General features: G+C 37.2%; 1 protein-coding gene across 1 annotated transcript; it reads left to right on the top strand.

Annotated features, from left to right (window-relative positions):
- Window positions 1–5,053: 5,053 nt before the first annotated feature.
- On the top strand, window positions 5,054–10,753 carry LOC133720307 (digalactosyldiacylglycerol synthase 1, chloroplastic). The gene is made up of 7 exons (XM_062146566.1): window positions 5,054–5,787; window positions 6,645–6,677; window positions 7,678–7,765; window positions 8,273–8,757; window positions 8,864–9,130; window positions 9,264–9,613; window positions 9,905–10,753. The coding sequence occupies exons 1-7, from the start codon at window positions 5,182–5,184 to the stop codon at window positions 10,437–10,439; spliced, it is 2,364 nt and encodes a 787-aa protein (XP_062002550.1). The 5' UTR covers window positions 5,054–5,181; the 3' UTR covers window positions 10,440–10,753.
- Window positions 10,754–17,117: the final 6,364 nt, after the last annotated feature.

Raw genomic sequence — 17,117 nt, forward strand, 5'->3', positions numbered from 1 at the left:
GAGCCCCAGACAATGAAATTTGGAATGAAGAAGATGAAGAAAGAAACAACCATTGAGAAGAGAGGAAAAGCGATTTGGTGTACTGAACTACATACATTTGATAAAAAAATTACGGAGTTGCAATACTATTTACATGACTTTATCTAATACTGGTGAAATTTTCAATCTACCCTTAACATCCCCCCACAACCACTTGGGTATGAAATAGGGCTGTCACTTGGTCGGTTCGAATCGGTTATAGGTATTACCAACTTCAAAACCAAAGCTTTCGGTTTCAAAATTGAGCTACCAATTACCAACCAAAATTTTTGGTTTTTAATCATATCTACCAAATTCGGTATTTCGGTTTTCGGTATTACCAACTTTAGACCAACTAATTCTTTGTAATATAAATTAGAATGAACAAAATTAGGTTTTTCAATTTTATAACCGTAAACTTCGTATTCATCTACTAATCATAGCTTTCTTTTGTATATATGACATCAAATTTTAGCCATTTTCAATAAAACTAGGTTATTTAACCATTTTGGACTAGGTTACTCAAAATACATGTACTATTAATTAATGTAGTATATTGAGTAATGTTCATACTATTATGAAAAATTTTATGTTTATTTCTTAATATATAAAAAATAGAAAATTTTATGTTCATACTATTGAGTAATGTATGTGTATTGAAAACCATAGTATATAAAGCTAATATTTAAATAATCGGTAAATTCGGTATTTACCAAAACCAAACCAACTTTTTCGGTAATTTTCGATTTCGGTTTTATCGATCTCAGTTACCAAAAAGTCGGTTTACCAAACCTAAAGTATCGGTTGGTATTGGGTCGGTTTGGTAATTACCAAACCATGTGGCAGCCCTAGTCATATCCTTTGTATGAAATCATAATGGTTGGTAAAAATAGAAAATTTTGCCCAAAATGCAGTTCACGTAAATGCTAACATCCCTAGCTCTCAAGTGTAAGCTTTTATTTGGACTTGCATATAACACAGAATTCATCAAGCACATGCATTTAAAGTTTACTTAAGAACAAGAATTAAAGTTTATACATTGACTGCTATCCGGATCATATTACAATTAGGAAAGTGAATAAATATTGTAATATGTGGAAATCTAATTAAGATGTGAAGTAATATTCACATGAGCATAATATCTGGTAATGTTTGCAGATTAGAGACTAACCATATGCAATTAGGATTCCTCAATGGGTAAGGATCCTTAAGCATTGTCTCCTATAAATAACATGGTCTCTGCCTTCACAATACACACAAGCAATATACTATCCCCATTATAGAGAGTATTGGAGAAAGGCAGAAGATCAAGTTATCGGCATCGACACAATGACATCTTCTTCATCAAGTAAATATTCCGGAATCATTGGCCTCTGTTTGATATATCTGTGTTTGACAGTGATATGCTATTTCTAAGGATTATTTTACATCAAGGTCCAAAAATGCAGTATCAATCAAATGCGCGAGCAGAGAGTCATATCAATTAAAGCTTGAATGAAGCATTACTAAAGAAGACGAAATTGTATCATTTGATACAATAAGTTGCGAAAAAAATCCTTCACATGAAACTTGGAGAGATGATAACTATAAAAATGCTCAACTATAACTCACTGATACATGTAAGACCCTATCCATACAAAATCACTTAATACGAATCCGGCTGCTCTAAAGTTACATTGTCTAGAGTTACGTAAATTTCATAAAATCACAATCTAATCTAATGGACAAAAATGCGACCATGTCAACTAATATAGATCCCTATGGGTTTTTATAATCTTCTCTACTAATTGACGTTAACTTAAGCTGTTTATCTCGACTCTTAGCCTCTTAGTTATGTTCTTCAATGGAGATCTTCCATTGATACGAGAATGAAATTATTCAGAATGTTATAATTGCTTTTTTAATAAGTTTATACTCTGTTACTTGAAGATGAAACTAAGACTCCTTCAATTTTATGGGCTCTGGGTACTAATTTCCACTACAGATGAATTCTCATCTTTCGGATGAAGTTTGGCATACATCAGTATAGAATCATTAAAACAAAAGATGATTGAACATTCATAAATAGGCTGCATAAAAGCAAATCGATGTCTAATAATTAATGATCACAAGGCCAATTAGAAACCCGTCATCTCTTATAGGGAAAATTTCGCAAACAGTACACCAAGTAAAGACCACTAATAATTCTTATACATAAAGTTCCAAACCAAACATTTCGGTACACGAAATCTGAAACTCGACCCACTATCAGTACACGACGTCAATTTTTGACACCAAAATGTCCATTATGCCCTCAGTTCTTTTTTTTTTTAATAAATTTTTTTTTCTTTCGTTTTTTCTGTTATTTTTTTTCCTTCGTTTTTTCTGTTATTTTTTTTTCTTCCTTCTTTTTTTTTCCCTTCGTTTTTATCTCTTTCTTTCTTTTCACATGACTAAATATTGGTTGAGTTACAAATATAAGCTGTAGGACCATAAATCTCACCAATTGGAGGGCAAGGGCGGCGTTGGAAGCGAGGGAGTGAGCCCGGAAGAAGGAAGAAGAAAGAGATAAAAACGAAGGAAAAAAAATAACAGAAAAAACGAAGGAAAAAAAATAACAGAAAAAGCGAAGGAAAAAAAATTTATTAAAAAAAAAAAAGAACTGAGGGCATAATGGACATTTTGGTGTCAAAAATTAACGTCGTGTACTGATAGTGGGTAGAGTTTCAGATTTCGTGTACCGAAATGTTTGGTTTGGAACTTTATGTATAAGAATTATTAGTGGCCTTTACTTGGTGTACTGTTTGCGAAATTTTCCCTCTCTTATATATGAAAATGGAGTAGAGGCATGGGTCCAAAGTCAAAATCACTTTGTGATTGAATGGATATATAATTTTCAAATCAAATTCTTTCTTCGAGCAGAAACAAAACTAAATAAATTTTTCTATACTATTCAAATCGGAACACCTATTTGATCTTGTAGGGGGACTGAAAGAGAGGAAAACTGTTCAAAGAATAAGATATTACAATTCTGTAGAGCAATTGATCCAGTTTGTAAAAAATTTCATGAAATCTAGATTTCACGGACAATTCATCCGCGTTTGTTAACATTTTTTTGGGGAGATGAAGTTAATGTTGACGGCAGAGTTAAAAATGGTTGGGAGAAAAAAAAAACCTAAAAGTTGACATGACCACATTTTGTTCCCTAGATTATATGAAAGATTGTGATTTTACGAAATTCACGTAACTTTAGACAACGTAAATTTAGAGGAGCTGGATCCACTTAATACCACCATTAGATGTGTGCCACATGTCCATCTTCTAACAACACCATTGATAGTCGACTTTTCAGTGACGACCGTTGACTCAACATAGCCATGGTTTACATGAATCGTAGAATTTCCCAAACCGTTACAACCTAGTTGAGCTAATCAATCTCTAGTCTCACGAAGTAGAAACAGCAGCTAAGCACAGTCGACATAAGGGGACAACTAATACACGACTGCTATGTTGCCTAGTTATTCATGCAGCTATTCAAGGATCATCAAGAGCCATAATGAGCCCAAAGTCTGGCACTCTGGCATCATATATGAGGTAACCAAATTCTCAGGTCCACTAGTGATTTGATGGAATATGTAAATATGTATCCCCCCTATATATTCTCATAAGGAGAGAGTATATTAATATACTCCGATGTGACATGCACGGTGAAAAACACAGGGGGACAAACAACGGTGGGTTCACATTTACAGCAGTCCACAAATCATAGGAAGACCAGCAAAACCACTCATTCATCATTTGATTTTCAGAGGTGCCTATGTTTGAGAAGAGTCTTCTTCTTGTACGTAGTAGATGATTCGAAACTTTTCTACGTAGAAATTTGCATATAGCCATATCTGGAAGCAGGGTCAATTCAAGCACATGCAGCAAAAGGACGAAGCTGAATTGATGGTTGTTGGAATTGGAATTGCTGTTGCGTTACTTTCGTTTTCCTTTTGAAATTTCAAGCTAGCCAGATTAGATGATTTCACACGTTATTCACTTATTTGGTATTGAGGAAGCAGTTTTTCTCATTCCTTGCACACTGAAATGCTTCTCATGTACTTTTTAGAGCGCATTCTCGAGTCGTGCAAACTACAACTTCGATCAAATGTTTGAGCAAGTACATCATCCTACACTTCGATCAATAGATGAAGGTATATTTGTTACGTAACTTCTTTAGAGAGACAAGTTACTAGCTAGCTAGTCTTATAAGGTCCTGCCGGATAAATTATTTTTGAAACAATAAGTGTTAATTAAAACACTTATTGTTAATTAAAACACAATAAAGTGTGTAATTTTGTATTTTTTTTTTTTTAAAGAAAAACGAGTGTGAATATCTTTATTCAAGACAATGCATGCACTAATCTCGTCCAATACTCTTCTAATATTTAAATTAATAATTAAAAGTTATTAATGATGAGTTTTTAAAAACCAAAATTATATTTCACTCCATATTTTATAATTTACACTATGTATTTTACTTTTTAATATTTTAACGTCGTATTTTTATGATCCACACTACAGACAAACTAAAATTTAATATATTAATAAATAAAATATAGAGTGTGAATTGTAAAATTAGAAGCCTAAATCTCCCTCTTCAAAATTATATTAGAATCTTGTCTGTTACCAAATTTCCGCGAGAAGCGTGTTCCCGTACCGAGTCCAGGTTAGAAATTTCCACACAACTTTATCGGCGTCCGGCACTACTCATCATGGGTTCAAGACTTCAAGCACCCAGACAAAAAATATAGGCCCCCGAAGCCAATTCCCACCAACCAATACTCGCCACGTGCACCTCGAAATCCCAACCCTCAGCCCTCTCCACCCTTTCCACCTCCAGCATCATATTCCTTCCTCCAGAATATTCCCCACCCAATATCCGAAATTGCCACGTGGTAGACACGTGTACAGTCTTTTTCCGAAAAGAGAAAATCCCGCATTTCCAACCGTTAATTTCTGAGCGCCCCACCTGTTTTGTGTGTTTTCTTCTTTTCTGGCTTTGGGGCTTCGCTAATAAGCTTCGAGGTTAGAGGAGAAGATTCACGAATCCCAATCCATATAAGGCTCTCTCTTACCCGCGAAAAAAAAACCAAAAGCTTTTTCTCTCTCTCAGTCAAAACCCTAGCTGCGAACTCGGCCATGGCCGGAGACGGACAAGCGTCGACGTCGAACGCGTTCTCGTTCATATCGAAGGGGTGGAGGGAAGTGAAGGACTCGGCGGACGCGGATCTCCAATTGATGAAGGACCGAGCCAACTCGTTCAAGAACTTGGCGACTTCCTTCGACCGCGAGCTCGAGAACTTGTTCAACTCGGCGACCGCAATCCGGTCGTCTTCGTCGCTGTCGCGGCCGACGGAGATTGACTTCGTGAAGAAGCTGCAGCCGAAGCTGGTGGAGATTCGGAGGGCGTACTCGTCGCCGGATTTCAGCAAGAAGGTGCTGGAGAAATGGACCCCGAGGTCGACGATTCGGATTGATTTGTCGGCGATAAAGAATGCTATAGTGTCGGAGGTGGAGGGCAGGGAAGGGATGGCGGAGTTTGATAGGATTAGGAGGAGGAGGAGTTTGAAGTTTAGTGAGTTTTGGGGAGAGTGGAAGAGAGACGGCGATGATGAGGAGAAACAGTCCAGTAGGGATTGGGAGCCAATTCGAGTGTTGAAGACGAGATTGAAAGAGTTTGAGAAGCGTGAATTTCTCGGTGGGTTTAAGAACAGTGAGTTTGTGGAGAAGGTCAAGTCCAGCTTGGTATGTTCTCTCTTTGCTTCGTTCGAATCTTTGTAGCAATTGAATTTGTGAGCTGTGCAATTTTGGTTTCAATTGCTCTATTCTAGTCTTTGTATGTTCACCTTGTCTTGGCTGAAATGTTCTTGCTTATAAGTTGGTAGGAAAATTGAATCAAAAGAACAAAAAATATAAAAAAAATCATATCTGCAAATGCATGTGAATCAGTTTGCTATCTCATATAGGTGATGCTGTTGTGTTTGGGTAGCGAAACAAAAGTCAAAACATTGCAAAGCATATGAAATGTAGCTGTGTCCTTGTGCATATCTTGGGGAGTTTATTGGGTTGCCCAAACTGAGAGACTGAGGGAACGAATGTTCTTAGAACCTGAGGTATAAGATAGAACTTTTGACAAACTAATCACTGAAGTCTGTACCAAATAGGAATAAAATAAAATCGTTTGTGTATAATTCTGAATGTTTGAAAAAAAAAACTTTACATTCATTTTGGAAGATTTCTATGTGGATTCCAACTTCGCTTGGCTGGAACAAGGATGTCAATAGCCTTGGGCTAATTCTTGTTATGCATATAAGCTTGCACTCCAATATCATTCTGAAGTGCAACCTGTGCACCAATTGACAACATGACATAGTTACCCTCAACTTCAGTTATAGTGTTTCTCATCCGAAAGGTGTACTGTCTTTGGTAAATGAACTGTCGAGTATACGACTGTTTTGAGTATGTGTTTCTTTCAGTAGATATCTTACTTCTTTCAGTTACTTTGTGCGTGTTTCCGTGATCAATGTGTATTTATTGTTATGTGGTCATATGTGAGCAGTACATATTCTTATCACTTCAGTATTTTCTTTTTCTGTTTTCAGAAATCAGTTTACAAGGATTCTCAGGAGTCACAGGTTTGTATCTACGCAGCATAATTTCTTTTTTTGTCATTTGGGTATCCTTTTTTTGTTATTTATTATCTTGTATATTTTAATTTGTATTTCATATCTGGCTGCTTTGGCATATTAGTGTTTTCTGAGTTATAATTCAGTAGAGTAATGAAGATGCAAAAGTTTCTCGGAGTGATTATTTCTTGCAGTTTGTGCTGGAAATCAGAACCCACCTAAGTCTTATTTAGAGGCTCTTTTAGTGTAGGTGTTGGCTAGGATAAGGATTGGTGCTTGTATTTGACATTTCACCCAAAAAGATGATTACATGGGTAAAGCTATGGTGCTTTTAATATTTCTCATACATGTCATGTTTCATGTAATATTTACCACTTTGAGGACTCATGTGGTAAATGTGGTAACTAGAAAAAGTCCTCTTTAAGGTAAACAAGGTCATCGTTAGAGTAAAATAGGTTCTCATTTGAGTAATTAAATCCTAAAACTGGTAATTGTATGTATGTCATATGTTAATATATTGTAGAATTCGCCATGATTACACACGCATCTTGGTGTGATATGACACCTAATACTAGTGTTCCAAAACACTGAGAACTCAACTAGTTTTCCGTGTCGGAATTTCATTGCACTCAATGTGCCCTTTTGTTTTTTAAAAATTAAGATGTCTCGTTGTTGCAAACTGTGGTGCTCATATTCTGTAAAATTATACCATACTGGGGATGGCAATCTTATCATATGAACAAGTGAATACTAAAACTTGGTGATTTTGTTGGACTTCATATTTGTGTCCACATAATACTAAGAATGTGTGTGTGGCAAACCCTGCCCATAAGTTTAGAATATGCTCTTTATGGAAGTGGGATTTCTGTTATTTTATTTTGTTTATTATTTTAAAGATCGGAATTGCTAATAGACATAGTATAAGGAGATTTCTGTGGTTGGTTATTTTCTGAAAAATTGGTAAGTAGGTAATTTGCTGTACTAAGTTCATCTCCTATGCATGATACAGGCTGTACCTCCACTGGATGCGGCGGAACTTTTGGCAAGTTTGGTTAGGCAATCTGAGCCATTTCTGGATCAACTTGGCATTAGAAAAGGTACTTATTTTTAAGTTCCGTTTAAAGCTGTTACTGCAAAAATGCTTTGACATTTTTCTGATTTGTTTATATTATGTAGTTATATAAATAGTAGAGCTTCATGGCGTGTTAATGTATTTGTTGGTAAGTAATTGACTGCATAAGTTCAAACTTTGGTTGGACTGTTGAAACGATATAACATGCAGCAAACCCAGTTCTGAACACATCTTGGTTGACAAAGTTATCATGAACATGAATCTTACTGGGAAGAAGTATAAGTTATCATGAACATGAATCTTACTCGGAAGAAGTATAATTAACGATAAATCCCCTCAAGAATAAATAAGAGCAAAGTAGAAAAGTTTAAATTGCTTGGCAGGTCACACAGATATTTCCTGTTGGCAAGAAAAGACTATCACAGTTTTCTTTTTAGATTTCTTATCGACTTGATTTGTATTCTATATTTTTATGGACTTATGTATATGACAATATAGCTGAAGTTTTGTGGTTTTCTGAAAATGAATGCAGATGTATGTGAGAAATTAGTGGAAAGCTTGTATAGTAAACGCAAGAATTACTTTCTGTTGAACTCCCCTTCTTCCGGAGAGTCATCTGTTCTAGAGGGTGAAAACGTTAATGATGAATTAGATTTAAGGATAGCTTCTGTCCTGCAAAGTACAGGGCATTCTTACGATGGTGGATTTTGGACAGACCATGCAAAGCATGACCCATCAGACCAGAAACGGCATGTTGCTATAGTCACAACTGCTAGTCTTCCTTGGATGACAGGAACAGCAGTGAATCCACTTTTTCGAGCTGCGTATCTTGCTCAGACTGCAAAACAAAATGTTACCCTGTTAGTTCCATGGCTTTGCGCATCAGATCAAGAACTTGTGTATCCTAGCAATATCACTTTTACTTCACCAGAAGAGCAGGAAATTTATATCCGTAACTGGCTTGAGGAAAGGATTGGCTTTAAGGCTGACTTTAAGATCTCCTTTTATCCAGGGAAGGTAATTACATTTATGGCTCTGTTCGTGCCACTTCATATTTGATCATATCAATTATGGTTGTTATTCTTAAATTCTTATCTGATTCATTATCTTGCTATATTATTAGTTTTCCAAAGAAAGGCGAAGCATTTTACCTGCTGGAGACACTTCTCAGTTCATTCCGTCCAAAGAGGCTGACATTGCTATCCTGGAAGAACCAGAACACCTGAATTGGTACCATCATGGCAGGCGATGGACCGATAAGTTTAACCATGTTGTTGGTGTTGTTCATACAAATTACTTGGAATATATCAAGAGAGAGAAGAATGGAGCTCTTCAAGCATTCTTTGTGAAGCACATAAACAATTGGGTTACAAGAGCATATTGCGACAAGGTAGGAGCCCATTCATTGGCTATCTGATGAACATGTGCAATTTAAATTTGAATATGTTGTACCTGGTTTCTGCTAAGTTCATTAGAATGCTTTTTGTCATTCACTAACTAAATTGCTCATGATTTTTATCTAGGTTCTTCGCCTTTCAGCTGCCACACAGGATTTACCTAAGTCTGTGATCTGCAATGTTCATGGCGTGAATCCTAAGTTCTTAAAAATTGGAGAGAAGGTGGCTGCAGAAAAGGAAACTGGAGAGAAAACATTCTCAAAAGGAGCATATTTCTTGGGAAAGATGGTCTGGGCGAAGGGATACCGCGAATTGATAGATTTGTTGGCAAAGCACAAGAGTGACCTTGATGGCTTCAAAGTGGATGTGTATGGGAATGGAGAGGATGCCAATGAAGTCCAGAGTACAGCTAAGAGTTTGGATTTGAATCTGAACTTTCTAAAAGGGAGGGACCATGCTGATGATTCTCTTCACGGGTAAGGATCTATGAATTTCAGCTTCCCAACTTTTATCTTTTTTCTTTTGCCGAGGATCCATTGAATCTCAACTTCTCAATTTCCTGACTTTCCTAGTTCTGCATGTAAAGAGGGTTGATTGGAAAAGACATTCCAAGAATACTAGTTCAATGACTAAGCTGCCCAAGTTTGTGTTTAGACTAAATTTCAGGGAAAAAAGAACAGACTAACACATGTTTTTCCATTCACCATCTCAACCCCACTCACCTTTCTTCTTCTGTCATGTTAATAATGTTCCTTATTTTCTTGAAGGTACAAAGTCTTCATAAATCCCAGTGTTAGTGATGTGCTGTGCACGGCTACTGCTGAGGCGCTTGCCATGGGAAAATTTGTTATTTGTGCGGACCATCCATCAAATCAGTTTTTCAGATCATTTCCTAATTGCTTGACTTATGAAACATCTGAGGACTTTGTTGCCAAAGTAAAGGAAGCAATGGAAAATGACCCTCAGCCCCTTACTCCAGAGCAAAGATTTAATCTTTCATGGGAAGCAGCTACACAGAGATTCATGGAGTATTCTGAGATGGATAAAGTCCTGGATACGGAAAAGAATGGTGCAAGATCAAGCAGAGGTAAGGGAAAGGGGGTCTCAAAGTCTGCATCTATGCCTAGCTTATCAGGTATGGTTGATGGAGGATTGGCATTTGCCCATTATTGCCTCACCGGGAATGAATTCCTTAGATTATGCACTGGGGCAACCCCTGGAACCCGTGACTACGACAAGCAACATTGTAAAGATCTCCGTCTCTTGCCTCCTCAGGTTGAAAACCCTATTTATGGCTGGTAATAAGTAGATTAGCACTCCATCAGTAATCCCTGTGTATAATACTAATACCTGGTATCTTAGGAGCGTGCTATGCTTAGGTAGAAGGCTGGTTTCTTTTCTACATCAGTATGCATTAAGCACATATTTTTGTAGATAGCCAGATCCAAGTTTTGCGGTCTCATGTTAATCTATAGGAAATAATTGCCAGTATATAGTTATTCATTATGAAGTTGCACGGCAAAGCTCTGCTGAACTGATGAAGATGTCGGCTAAAAGCTGGAATAACTTCTTGAATCCCATTTACTGTTTATGGATTGGTTCAATTTGGCATTTGACTTGTGGTTTTGCACAATATTGTCATATTTACATTTTCACAGCCTAGTGTAATAGGACTTTGACACTTCATGTGATGTATATAAACCCTAATGACGCAAAAAATCTTTTATATGGTAGTCAGATACTGTCTTTTTATTCAGATATAGACTGGGTGACTGGTTAGGCACTCCCATTATCTAGACTCGCTGAAAACCAACTAGTAATCGGATTAAAATTCAAGTACCCAGTTCAATAGTTCCATTTTCTCAAGGACAAGTTACTTATCTTAGCAAATCAAGCATTTGAACCCGCTTAGATTACATCTAGACAAATAGAAGCTAGCCAGCGAGCAATGGCACGTAATGCACGCTGCGGTGAAAGAGTACGAGTACGTATATTTCCAGACAAACCAGTTTTACAGTGACATCTAATAACAAGCATGGGATTCGGAAAGGCAACAAGAAAGATTGAACCGCCTCTATAAAGAAACCCAGGATTGAGTGCATGGCCGGCTACACACCTAGTGTTCTACGTGTGGTGCACATGCCCCCATTAACTAATAAATCTACACTGAAGTGAGTTCATAATGACCAAACTCAAAAGTAAAATAGAATTAAAAAGTAACCGTGTAAGTGACTATTAAAATGTACTACTCATTCTTCATGTGATTCCCATTTCCTTAGTGAACAGTGACTCTTGGGCATGTAGAAAAGCTAAAGTACTGGAAGTTTCTGGGACAGTTTCAGTTGATATTGGAACCGACCTCGTCAACTTTGTCAAGAACAAATATATAAATAGTTAAATACAAATCCAATCTTTATAATGCTTTGTAAGAAAGGTCATTGGATGAAATGATCATAGAAAGTCTTGAAGAGGATCGACCTATGCTCAGTACCTGGGTTGTAACAGAGTTGCTTTTCGTGTCAGCCACAAGATCATATGATCATCATCAAACAATGTTTTCATTTAAAATTTTAAATAGTTGAAAAAGCCTCCCACATCACCACCACGTTAATTTTTTGTTTTTTTTTTGGGTACAAATCACCACCACGTTATTGGTTCGGTGGTTCTTATGCATCTGACCTGTATTCATGGGTGTATACTGAAATGATATTAAAATAAATAAATTCCCTTTTTATGTTCCTTTCAAGAAAAAAAAAAAAAAAACAAATCATCTCTGGGTTTACAATATTGCATAAAGCTCATTAGTGACACTGGCATGTTTTTAACTCCATTGTGGTTTGCCAGTTTAAGCTATGAGATTGCAGTCGGTCAGTGAGTGCTATAATGTGGGACAAAGAAGAAGACCAGTTGATCATCGATCTCTGAGCAAGCACTGAACAGATTATTCCCTTCTGCAACGCCATTGGAAAGTTCAGCTTTCTATATTATGTGACTTTTAGCTGTGGGATTGCAGCCACTGCTTCCTCTGCTACCTATGCAAAGTAAATAATATAATAACATAAGTCAATCACATGCTGAACCCTAAACCCTAGCTGATTGTTCACCTCTCTCTTTTCCCTTTTAGTTGTTTATAAGACTTTGTTTCCCTTTTGTTGGGTAGCGATTTTCAATTCGGTAATGGGTAGTATTCTATCTGACGTATATTCGTTCTGTACGTCGGGGTATCTTCAGCAATATATACATTTGTCTTTAGGCCTTTTCCTAATGAGGAATGAAGCATGGAGTTCATAAGTGGAGGAGGTCTGTTTTTATCCAACTACCCAGTTTTGTCAATATTCGTTATAAAAAGTTAAGCAAGTTGCAGAGAGGCAAATGGAATTGAACCTTTTTGATTGAACTAGCTAGTTAGGGCAGATTCATATGTAATACTGAAAGAAAACTTAAATAATCTTTCTAGTGATCACTGACCACATATAGATCCCGCTTAAGGAATCTTTTGTAGCTAGTGTGTGAAGCACTTCACATATAATTAAGGATGGAAATTAGAGTTCACGTGCATGTTGATCGATGTATTCATTATCAACACGTACTTTAATGTGTTCATTAATTGGAGTATGGCAATTAAAGAGATCGAAATTGATATGATTTTGTATACCATTAACAAAGATTTAGTTTCTTGTATATATTAATTCATCCTTCTTATATTGAATTGAAAGGATTAGTTTGCCTGACTATATCATTGTTGATTGATTTAGTGTCTTGTTGTATCTAGAACTCAGCATGCATCAAGAAGCTAGATATAGTGGATTCTCCAACCCAAAATGATAAGTTAATTAACCTAAAAAAAAACTGCATGTTGAATATAAAGGATCAATTCTAAAAGAAATAGGATGAAGCCTTGATGAACAATACCTAAATTAATACCCTCTACTCTCTTAAGGAGAGAGGTACAATACCAACTTGCATGAAAGTGTGAAACAACTAATGCTCCCAACATTATGAAATTCTCTTAGTACATGTTTTAATGAAACTAATGAACACGTTTCCTAATCCACAAAGTACAAATATATATTCTTAAAACTACTCGATTTTACTTGGATAATCGATAACATATGCCACAGGCCCTTAGTACTAGGCTCCTAGAACCTTGTTTACTGCCAAGTGCTTTTCGTGTTCAAATAAATTCAGGATTGCCAAGTTTCGTCGTAAATGGCTAAGTTAAGAGCCAATTATTCCCTTGCCAAAGAAAAAAAAAACAAAAGTGCCAATTAATCAGAGGTCATTCAACCACAGTATATATATGCTGTGGTCTCTGGGAATTGGGATTGCCTTTTCCTTTCTTCGTCCTCGGTTCCTCCTGCCTAGTTAGCACTTATTCACCAGTTAGCACCCACCCTAGCCATTTTTGTTTTGCACCCAGGTGTTTCTTCCTCGATCGGCCAGGGTTTTAAAGCTCATGTACCCAAAGATAAATCAACGCACACATTTTAACTTTAGCCGCAGTTTGTTTGTTTTCACTATTTCCAAAGTTAATGCAATCTATAGAAATTTAGTGGAGGTTTAACAATCTATATATTTCTAGTCCAACCACACCATATTCGTACATGTATAGGAGAGCTCAAAGTTAGCAGTGAGCTATTAAGGCACTAGTCATTTCTTTTGAATATGTTCATAACTCGATGAACTCTCATAATTCTGCATGTGGATGTACTGGTTCACTTTCCGTCTTTCTTTTATATATATATATATATATATATATATATATATATACACACACACACACACACACACACACACACAACCTTGCTCATGTGTGGATATCCGCACTTAAGCAAAACGTACGGATTTTCCATTTTTACCCACTTTTCAATCATATTTTCACATCTTAACCGTTCAGTTTTTAGATCCTAATGTATAGATCATCTCTATAAAATTTCAGCCAATTTGATGATCATTAAGGCATCCAAAACTGCAATTTACACGAACGAACCGAATATGTCGAACCGGAACTGTTCGTGTTTATAATGGTAAATTGCAGTTTTGGATGCCTTAACGATAATCAAATTGGCTGAAAATTTTCAGAAGTGATCTATACATTAGCATCTAAAAACTGAACGGTTAAGATGTGAAAATATGATCGGAAAGTGGGGAAAAACTGGAAATCCGCACCTTTTGCTTAGGTGCGGATATATATATATGACCCTTCCACTAAGGGATCCCTTTTTTTGGTATTTTCTAGGGATAGGGCATCAGATCAACTTTTCGATCACATTTGGGCATCTCAACCGTTCAGTCGAACCAAATTTGTCAAACCTGAACCATTCATACTTATGATCTTAAATCGCAGTTTTGAATGCCTTAATGATAATCAATTTGGCTGAAAATTTGCAGGAGTGATCTACATATTAGGACCTAAAAACTGAACGGTTGAGATGCCAAAATATGATCGAGAAGTTGGTCTAATGCCCTATCCCTAGAAAAGACCAAAAAAGGAATCCCTCATTAGAAGGGCCCTATATATATATATATATATATATATATATATATACAGATCCTATCCAGAGCGAGGTCTCGCTCTGAAATTAAAGTGCGAGGTTGGAGTTTAGGGTCACTTTTCGGTCGCGTATCCACATCTTGACCGTTCAGTTTTTAGGTACTAATGTATAGATCATCTCTGCAAAATTTCAGCTAAATTGATAGTCGTTAAGGCATTGATAACTGCCTTAAAACTAGTACGATTCAGGTTTGACAGATTCAGTTCGTCCATTGGTTTAAGCGAGTTAGATACCTTAAAGATCATCAATTTGGCTGAAATTTTGCATAGATGATCTATATATTAGTACCTAAAAACTGAACGGTTGAGATGTGGATATGCGACTGAAAAGTGACCCTAAGCTCCAACCTCGCACTTTAATTTCATAGCGAGGCCTCGCTCTGGATAGGATCTGTATATATATATATATATATATATATATATATTTGTTGTAACGATTAGTGCGGCTGTCTTCAAGTGTTGATTAATGAAACTGCCGAATACAAAGGGCGGACATTAAGCCTAAACTCCTGCTTATAATAAGCATTTAGAGAACATCCCGAAATAATATCATGAGTATCTACAAAATACATGTATTCTAACTAGCACCAATTAGCAAAGAGTGCTCGACAATGTACTATAATAGTTTTGACAAAGTGGTGACATACCAGAAAGATAAACTAAATTACAACGAAGTATTATTACCAAACTCACATCTTTCTTACTATGTTTCCTCCAGAGAACAAAACCGACCACACTTAGTTTCATCCTGCCACTAAGAGGTAGCGACCATTTAACAATGGATCATCGACTCGCTAGGCCAAACTAGACACTTAGAGTGCATACACAAACATTAAGCCTGACTAGCCCTACAAGAAATATGCAGGGAATTATTACACGCCAAAAGCGCGACAACACTAACCAACTAAAATGAATAAAACTAACAATAGAAATGAAAAAACCAGCCCCAGCAAGGCATAAAAAGAAGGCCCAAGCCTCAACCCAGGATAGAGGAACACCACAAGCCGCCAGCTCGCCCAATCCTAGCACCACCGCCGACAGATCCTCCTCTACGCCTCCTTATTACTTTCTCTGGATCGCCAACATCAATCCACCATCTTTGTCGCGCTATGGAGAGGCATCATCCCAAATCGGATCCAAGCAAAGGAGCTACTCCATTGAGCCATGAATCCCCGTGAACCAACACGGATCCCTAAGATGCATCCCAAATTGGCTTAGATCGGATCCCTGAGACCCAACTCGGATCAGCTCATTCCGATCAGCCCTAAGCCAAGCCACCGTGAAAGCTTCACCTCCTGGTCACCTCCGAACCCGCCGACTATGCCAATGAGGAACAGACCAAAACTTGCCAACTGCAACGATCTCTTCCTCCCTCACCTCACAGACTGCCACCGCGATCTCACACCGGACCCACATGGAGTCGACTATGGCCCGTTCGATGATTACGTCAGGGCTCGCCGCCGAATAGGGAGGAAACTTACTTTTCTATCTCAGGGAGAAAAGATAAAAATTATATCTATAAAAAAGAACTAAACGAATCGCTTATTGAATGTTTCCTATCCCGTTAATTTACTATCATAATCATTTAAATTCCTAAATAGAAAAAATGGGTTTTAATTTTTAATTTTTTAGTTGGGGAAATATCGTAGTATAAAAGCGAAGATTATATGCGATATATGTTTTTGAGCATGACAATAACAAACATTACTTGAGTAACTTCAAGTCTTCACCTATTTTTGAACGTAACAAGTTTAGAAAGTGCAGAACTCTAGAATCAACAAGTAAAGACAATGAATTCAGGACAAAGCTTTATGTTTCATTTCACCTAAACATAGAAGATGAGTTAGAATAGCCCACCCCGTTCAAAATTAATGTAGGGATCATTACAAACATAGTCTTGGGGATCTTAGGTGTAGGAGATTTTTTTTCCCTTTCTTCAGCAAGTCCACCGTATTTGGTTTCTTTGGGCTTGAAGTTAATGATTGCTCCTATGACAAGGACTGATACATGTATCTTGAGTTCCAAGTTAATGATTCCTCCTAAGGTAAGGATGTCAGATCCCACATCGCTCGGGGGAAAGGAGGTGATGTGCTTTATAAGTGCTGACTCACCTCCTCATAGGAATACTCGTTTTGGGTGGGAGCCCAAGAACAATCAGTGAGGGTGGGGCCCAAAGCGGACAATATATTGCTATGCAAACTAGGATATGACAAAATGGTATCAGAGCCACTCCCTGGCAGGAAGTGTGCCGATAAGGGCATCAGGCCCTAAATTATGAGATTCCAAATTGCCTGGGGGAGAGGAAGTGATGTTCTTTTTATGTGCAGATTCACCTCCCTATAGCAAGACGCTTTTTGGGTGGGAACCTAACAACAAAACCATGAGTGCGGGACTGAAAGAGGGCAATATCTTGCTATACTGATTGG

Source organism: Rosa rugosa, chromosome 7 (genome assembly GCF_958449725.1).
Source record: "Rosa rugosa chromosome 7, drRosRugo1.1, whole genome shotgun sequence".
Taxonomy (NCBI): Eukaryota; Viridiplantae; Streptophyta; class Magnoliopsida; order Rosales; family Rosaceae; genus Rosa; species Rosa rugosa.

Excerpts from the sequence above, each read along its gene's own strand:
- LOC133720307 (XM_062146566.1), top strand. The coding sequence starts at position 5,182 with ATGGCCGGAGACGGACAAGCGTCGACGTCGAACGCGTTCTCGTTCATA. Across the intron at positions 8,758-8,863 it reads TCTCCTTTTATCCAGGGAAG|TTTTCCAAAGAAAGGCGAAG; the intron begins GTAATTACATTT and ends CTATATTATTAG. Across the intron at positions 9,614-9,904 it reads GCTGATGATTCTCTTCACGG|GTACAAAGTCTTCATAAATC; the intron begins GTAAGGATCTAT and ends ATTTTCTTGAAG.